At 34.9% G+C, this 8244-nt stretch overlaps 3 protein-coding genes across 3 annotated transcripts in view; 2 read left to right on the top strand and 1 right to left on the bottom strand.

Moving 5' to 3' along the window:
- Positions 1–644, top strand: part of PQBP1 (polyglutamine binding protein 1) — a gene marked incomplete at its 5' end in the record, with an annotated part of 5781 nt that extends 5137 nt beyond the window's left edge. Inside the window, one exon of the mRNA XM_010844346.1 lies at positions 622–644. Coding sequence (XP_010842648.1) covers positions 622–644 — 23 coding nt within the window. The remainder of the gene's footprint in view (positions 1–621) is intronic.
- A 589-nt stretch (positions 645–1233) lies between these two features.
- The window catches only part of LOC104991757 (lipase member I-like), a gene marked incomplete at its 5' end in the record, with an annotated part of 46777 nt that continues 39766 nt past the window's right edge, over positions 1234–8244 (top strand). Inside the window, one exon of the mRNA XM_010844345.1 lies at positions 1234–1339. Within this exon, the coding sequence (XP_010842647.1) occupies positions 1234–1339 (106 nt within the window). The remainder of the gene's footprint in view (positions 1340–8244) is intronic.
- Positions 7912–8244, bottom strand: part of LOC104991753 (UDP-galactose translocator) — a gene marked incomplete at its 5' end in the record, with an annotated part of 1874 nt that continues 1541 nt past the window's right edge. The window contains one exon of the mRNA XM_010844342.1: positions 7912–7918. Coding sequence (XP_010842644.1) covers positions 7912–7918 — 7 coding nt within the window. The remainder of the gene's footprint in view (positions 7919–8244) is intronic.

Genomic DNA, 8244 nt, shown 5'->3' with positions numbered 1-8244 from the left:
AGCGTCTTAATTTCATGGCTGCAGTCCCCATCTGCAATGATTTTGGAGCCCCCCCCCCCAAAAAATAAAATCTCTCACTGTTTCCATTGTTTCCCATCACTTGTTGTGATCCGATCCCATTACTTCATGGCAAATAGATGGGGAAACAATGGAAACAGAGACTTTATTCTGTGATTTCCTAAAGGAAATCAGCCCTCAATATTCATTGGAAGGACTGATGCTGAAGCTGAAGCTTCAATACTTTGGCCACAAGATATGAAGAGCTGACTCACTAGAAAAGATTCTGATGCTGGAAAAGATTGAAGGCAGGAGGATAAGGGGATGACAGAGGACGAGATGGTTGGATTGTATCACATACTCAATGAACATGAGTTTGAGCAAGCTCCCAGAGATGGTGAAGGACAGGGATGCCTGCTGTGCTGCAATCCATTTTGTCACATAGAGTTGGACATGACTGAGTGATTGAGCAACAACTATTCAGTCATGTGGGCCAAATAAACTAGGGTTAATAGAAGACTGAGATAAGCAACATTATATTTTATTTTTAAAATATCTTTTTAAGATAATTATTGCCCTATTGAATAGATGTTCTCAACACATTTCATTTCATCTCTTCCTCAGCATTTTTTGATACTCTGCAGTAGATCATGAGCTTAGAATTTTATTCAGAATTCTGAATACACTAGAAATATTATTATCTTTTATAACATTTTTAATATATTTTTTCTTTTTTGTGTGCAGTAAACTTTTCTGAGAAATGAATGATAAGCTAATAATAAATATGTTTTATTCCACAGCTCAAATTGCACTTAAAATCATTTTAGACCTTTCAATATACCCAGGATGAGCTGGTATGGAATGAGGTTGAAGATAGGACCAGGATAATATTTATTATTTTCCACCCTCAGGAGGAGGAGTAGTTACTTTCTATTAAATAGAATTTTACTACCAGCATATTCGTAATTACTTGTTAAATGAATGTCCTAAAGAAAGCCACAATATTTTGTCAAGGTATGTGTAGTGTGGCTTGACATTGCATCACTGATAAACTCAAGATTGGGAATAATGTTATTCAAATAAAACAGATAACTTGCTATTCATCTAATTTAATTTATCTTTAGATATATTTTTGTACAGGTTTAAACTTGCTATGTTTATAATTAATAATAATGCAAGCGTGTGATAATAACTCTGGAATATAACTTGTTTAATATATTAATAATTTCTTGAATTTCAGGTCTTGATCCTGCTGGGCCACAGTTCTCTGGAAAACCATCAACTGGCAGATTAGATTACACTGATGCAGATTTTGTGGATGTCATCCATACTGATACCAATGGTAACAATGCAGGATTTATTTCTTACTTATTTGAAAATGCAAAAAGAGACATGGACACTGGGGAAGAGGAAAAGGAAACAGTAGTGGATGAAGTGTTAAGTCTGAAATTATATGATTATTATATTTCCCACAAGCGACATTTCTTAGAGTTAGTTTATTCTGTGGTGTAAAATGACACCCTGCACTTAGTTTTTAGGAACTGTCACATCATCCTAAAAAACAGAAATTTGATAAAAAAATTATACTTCATCCTTTCATTCTATTAACAGTTTTATTGATTTGATCACAATTTCCCCCATGCTTAATGTTCCTGATATATTTAGGTTACTCTTCTCTCTTCTCATTTTATCACTTTGTTGTATATCAACTCAAACTGAGCGCATATATTGAAGCACAGAGAAAGAATAATTTTCCCTAAAGATTTTAAATTATTTTCCTCTAAATGTCTAACTCAATATTGACAGTTTTGGCCAGAGTACCTTGGACAAACACTTTCCGGAAATATTTTAGATGGCCCTGATCTCCTTCCTGTATTGAAACTGATATTGAGTACTTCGTATATACTAATCTCTTTAAATTACTTATGTGGATTAATTTTGGAATGCTCCTAAATCCCCATGAAATAAGTAAACATTTTCATCACCTTTTTGCTGATGGAGAGGCTTGGGTCAAAGTGACAAAGTCAGTAAGAGGCAGAGTTACAATTTGAAATAGTGTCTTTTGATTCCGGTATCTTCACTTCACCAGTATGTTGCTCAGATTAACTAGTAATTTACATGTGTTATGGTTGGTGGCATGGGAAAGACATAGTGCCATGATACAGACAGGAGAAAGTAACCCAAAGATGGTTCCCAATTCGCTGTTTCTTCAGGTCTGTTTTCTCTTTGACCCAGGTAATTTATTTGCTCCTATATTATCCTGAGTTTACTCTGGGAGAATCGATATCAGTGATTTTGTGAGATATAAATACCATTAATGCAATAGGTGACAAGTTTTCAACTTCTATGTCTACATGCCAGTGTGCTGAGCCTATAACCAAACAATTATGCTCTTTATTTGGAATGTAAGTTCATCTACATCATACAGGGTCATTGTCTAAAGTTCCGTAATTCTAATATGATACCCTCAGCCTTTTATGTCTTCCTAATCTTGAGCCCTTGATATCACCTTAACATTTCCACACACGACAGCACCAGGTACTCTGCAGTTCTTTTGAAATTCCAGCTTCAGTTCTGCTTATGGCCTTTTGAATTAATGTTTCATACATTTTATTGCTTTTTGTTTGCATTTTTTAGTTTTCTTAATAAAATTTTTGGATTGTCTTATAATCGGAGAAGGCAATGGCACCCCACTCCAGTACTCTTGCCTGGAAAATCCCCTGGAGGGAGGAGCCTGGTAGGCTGCAGTCCATGGGGTTGCGAAGAGTTGGACACGACTGAGCGACTTCACTTTCACTTTTCACTTTCATGCATTGGAGAAGGAAATGGCAACCCACTCCAGTATTCTTGCCTGGAGAATCCCAGGGACCGGGAAGCCTGGTGGCCTGCCGTCTATGGGGTTGCACAGAGTCGGACACGACTGAAGTGACTTAGCACAGCATAGCATATTCTTAATATCTTTTGATGACTCAGTTCATCAAATATGACTTGCCACTAGGTGCCATAAATTGGCACGTTTAATTGGTCTTTTTATGGCTATCACCAGTGAGGAACACAGATTTTTGATACTACATATTCACTGGTTTCAAGGAATCCCTGAATAAGATACTTGAGGTCAGCACATAACCTGACAGATTTCTCTTTCCTGAAATACTAACCCACGAGTGCATTTTCTACTTGCCAGTAATTCTTGCCTTTATTCAGATGTTTATGTTAAAGAAGCTATGTTGCCTTTAATAATTGTTGATTAGATAATCTGAATAAATATTCTTTCTGGGATATCAGGAAAAAAATTATGAGTTCAATATCCAGAACATTAAAAAAAACAACACCACTCCAGGGAGGTGAACTGGTCATTTGGAGTCACTTGTCTCATGGTTAGTTTTTCTGATGTAGAGACTATGAAAAGTGTTTTTGAAACCCTCATAAGATGTTGTAAAACATCTTATGCTATCTTTTTAGACCCCAAAGGGTAGCACTATGCTGCTGCTGCTAAGTCGCTTCAGTCGTGTCTGACTCTGTGCGACCCCATAGACGGCAGCCCACCAGGCTCCCCCGTCCCTGGTATTCTCCAGGCAAGAACGCTGGAGTGGGTTGCCATTTCCTTCTCCAATGCATGAAAGTGAAAAGTGAAAGTGAAGTTGCTCAGTTGTGTCCAACTCTCCATGACCCCATGGACTGCAGCCCACCAGGCTCTTCCGTCCATGGGATTTTCCAGGCAAGAGTACTGGAGTGGGGTGCCATTGCCTTCTCCGGGGTAGCACTATAGAAGTAACAATAAGCTTGAAACAAACCAGACTTTTTATAGTCTGGTTTATATAGCAAGCTTTTAGTAATTCAATGTTATCCAGAAAAACCTCACATATTAAGTTGTGTTTAAGGAGTTCTTACATTATCAGACCTTCTAGGTATCTGATAGAAGCAAATGATAGTCCTTTATGTACAAGGATCATGTCATCTGTGGTCTCAAATTATTTTTATAAATATATTTTAAAATGTCCAGCATCCATTGGAGATAGCCAGGTACACTTGAAGCAAGAAACACATATGAGAACCAAGAAGCAATAGTTAATAGAAAAAAACAATAGTTAATAGAAACAGACTCATAGGTATCTGACTATTGGAATAATTCTACACTGGCTAAAATGTGCTTATTATTTTCAAAGAGATAGATAAGATTGGAAATATCAGCAGAGAATGATATTTAAGTATAAATATGACCTGTTCTATTTGATAAAAATAATAATAGTTTTTAACCTAAGAAGTAAGTTAATTGACAATTTTTGAGTGGGTTTAACAAAAAATTTGAATCAGGTACAAAGATAAAGCATGTGACTTGGAAAATTGGTGATAAGTCTATTTCTAGAATGAAGAAAAAAGATCGAATACAGAGCAAAAAGCAAATAAAATAGACAATACAGAGAGGTAAGAGGTTCATAGGATAAATAGCAAGAAGGTCAATCATATTTCATTCAGATTCCAAATAAAAAGAGAGAAAAATGCAACAGAAGTGATATTTAAGGATAATATCTCAGAATTTCTAAAAACTCAGGAATTATAATCAATCACAAAATTGAAATGCATAGTTAATTCCAGTGTGAATAAATAGACAAACTCATTGAGACATATGATGATAAATTTACAGAAAAGACCACATCAAAGCATATAACATAAAATTAAATGAATATGTACACCCGTGGCAGATTCATGTTGATGTATGGCAAAACCAATACAATATTGTAAAGTAATTAGCCTCTGTTAAAATAAATAAATTTAAATTTAAAAATATTAAATCAATAAAGATCTAAATTACAACTAATTTCTCAAGAGAAACAATGAAAGTTAAGAAAGAGTAGAGTTATATTTTCAATATGTTGAAAGAAAATAGCTTCCTAGTATTGCAGTGTGTTTCAGGAAAAAAATGAAACTATACAGTTTCAGACAAGTATACACTGAGATAAATTATCATCAAAAGAAGGAAAATTATCCTTTTAGGGCTATTCAGGAAGGAAGAGCACTGAAAATGGTAAAACATACTTCAGTTTAAATGAATATTGATGGCATAAAACATTGTCATTGTTTTATAGAATTTGGAATGTATAGAGAATTAAAATACAAAAATAGGGCTGTATATTGTTAGGGCTGTTAAATGAAGTTCAAGCATTCTTTGTTCCTTAATTATATGTAAGAAAGTTTAAAAGTAATTGTCAACATTTGGTGTTCATAAATCAAGGCTTTCTGTTAAATCTCTAGGTATTTAAAAAGATAAAAAAGTATATAAGGATACATGACTTCCATGCTAATGGAGGACAAAAGTGAAACAGTTGTGTTTAAGTCCAAAAGAAGGCAAGGAGAGAAAGAATCACATAAAGCAGGCAAGTAAATAAAAGTAAATAATGGGAACACTAAACTGAGCTATACCATTAAATGTAAGTATTTCATAGAGCTGGAAGCATAAAGAGTAATATTCTCTATAATCAAATAAATTAAACTATAAATAGATAAGAAAAATATAAGTTGATAATCCATATATTTATAGAACAAACATAGTTTTAGATAACTAATGAGGGAAGAATAAATAATGGAAATATAAAATATTTTAATTCAATGATATTAAAGTTACTACATATTAAAATTTGTTGGAATCATGACTAGAAGTAAATGTCCAGCTTTTAATACAGATATTTTAAAAGACTAAAAAAATCAATAATCTAAGCATCTATCAAACCTAGACAGTGTGGTAAAAAGCAGAGACATCACTTTGGTGACAAAGGCCCATATAGTCAAAGCTATAGTTTGTCCAGTAGTCATATATGGATGTGAGAGTTGGACCATAAAGAAGGCTGAGTCCCCAAGAATTGATGCTTTCCAACGGTGGTGCTGGAGAAGACTCTTAAGAGTTCTTTGAACAGCAAGGAGATCAGACTAGTGGATCCTAAAGGAAATCAAGCCTTAATATGCATTGGAAGGACTAATCCTGAAGCTGGAGCTTCAATACTTTGGCCACCTGATGGGAAGAGTTGACTCATTGAAAAAGACCCTGATGCTGAGAAAAATTAAAGGCAAAAGGAGAAGGGGACAACAGATGTTTAGATAGCATCACTGACTCAATGGACATGAATCTGAGCAACTCTGGGAGACAGTGAAGGACAGGGAAGCCTGGCATGCTGCAGTCCATGGGGTTGCAGAGTTGGTCATGACTTAAAGACTGAACAACAACAACAAAAAGCATCTATCTTCAGAAATTAAGAATTAATCAAAAAGCACACCTATAGATATTGAGAAAGAAACTAATAAAAATGTATAAAAATGGAATAAAAAGTCAATTAGAAATGATTCAAAAAGCCAAAAATTTGTACTTTACTTCCAGATTAAGTGGTCCTTGTAGAGAAAAAATAGGACGAGGGGAGAAAACAGTATCAATACAAGTAAAGGAAATAGTGTTATAGATACTATAGGTATTAAAATCATTGTAATACAATATAATGAGTGACATTTAAGATAAATATGAAAATATATTACCATACGCTATGATATATAAAGTAGAAAAATTCTTATGAAAAAGCAAAAGCATTTTCTGACAAATGAAAAGGGAAAATTTGAAGAGTTTTATAATTATTGATGAGACACTTCAATTTAAATCCTTCCAACTAAATACTCAGGCAAATTTTTGTTTTCTACTAAATAAATAAGTGATAAATAAGACCACTTTTACACACACTTTCAGGTAATAAAAAATAAATAGGAAATGGTTTGTAAATGTTTGAGAAGGCCATCACAAACTTAACATCAAAAGAAAGACACTGAAGAAAAGATAGTTTGCTGGACATTCTCTGTTAAAAACAAAGATGCAAAAATTCTGTATCAAGTATCACACTAGTAAACCAGCAACATATAAAGTTGGTATCAAATCACATCCAACTTGGATTTATTATTAAGAAGTTAAGTTAGTTTACCATTCAAAAATCAACTTCTTAATTCATCTCATCAAAAGAAGAGAAAATTCATTTAGTGATCTCATGTAAATGCAGAAAAAGCTCTAGGGAGGATTTATGTATGGGAAAAATTGACAAATTGGAAACAAAAGTAAAAGTCCACAATCTGGTAAAGCATATCTATCCAAAAATCAATAGAAAATGTCATATTGCCAATGGAATATGGACGACTTTCTTTTTGAGACTGGGGACTGGACAAGGATACCGTCCTTGTCATTCTGCAGCAACATTTAATTGTATGTCTTCAGTGCAGTAAGGGGAGAAATGTATTAAAAGATATGAATATAAAATCATTTCCAGATGATATTTTGCATAAATAGATAACCCCAAAGAATCTCTAGATAATTAATTAGAATTCACAGGAAAAATTAGCAAGGTTGTTGAATATAAGTTATATATACAAAATTCAATTCTTTCTAGAAACCAGCTATGCTGCTGCTGCTGCTAAGTCGCTTCAGTCGTGTCCGACTCTGTGCGACCCCATGAATCACAGCACGCCGGGCCTCCCTGTCCATCACCAACTCCTGGAGTTCACTCAGACTCACGTCCATCGAGTCAGTGATGCCATCCAGCCATCTCATCCTCTGTCGTCCCCTTCTCCTCCTGCCCCCAATCCGTCCCAGCATCAGGGTCTTTTCCAATGAATCAACTCTTCGCATGAGGTGGCCAAAGTACTGGAGTTTCAGCTTTAGCATCATTCCTTCCAAAGAAATCCCAGGGCTTATGTCCTAATAACTCAATAAAATTGCATAAACACATTATGCAGAAAAGCGCTAAACATTGCAGACCAAAATACTGATCAAAAGATAGTAAACCACATATACAAACATGAACATTATATACATGTCAATTTTTTGCAAGCTAACTTGCAGCCCTAGTGCAATCTTTATTAAAAGCCAATCATTAAAAAAAAATAACCTCACAAGCTAATTATAAGATTAATGTGAAATGAAAAGGGTCAAGTACCATTGAAGTATTCTTGAAGAAAAAAAGCACAAAGACTTGTCCTTCTAGTTATTAAATCTTATGGTAGTAATGAAGACAGTGTCATATTAGGGTTCAGTTCAGTTCAGTCAGTTCAGTCGCTCAGTCGTGTCCGACTCTTTGCGACCCCATGAATCACAACATGCCAGGCCTCCCTGTCCATCACCAACTCCCGGAGTTCACTCAAACTCCTGTCCACTGAGTCAGTGATGCCATCCAGCCATCTCATCCTCTGTTGTCCCCTTCTACTCCTGCCCCCAATCCCTCC

The sequence above is a fragment of the Bison bison genome, unplaced genomic scaffold (genome assembly GCF_000754665.1).
Source record: "Bison bison bison isolate TAMUID 2011002044 unplaced genomic scaffold, Bison_UMD1.0 scf7180017864200, whole genome shotgun sequence".
Lineage (NCBI taxonomy): Eukaryota > Metazoa > Chordata > Mammalia > Artiodactyla > Bovidae > Bison > Bison bison.
The sequence above is the reverse complement of the archived record's forward strand: the minus strand, read 5'-3'. Positions and strand labels throughout refer to the sequence as shown.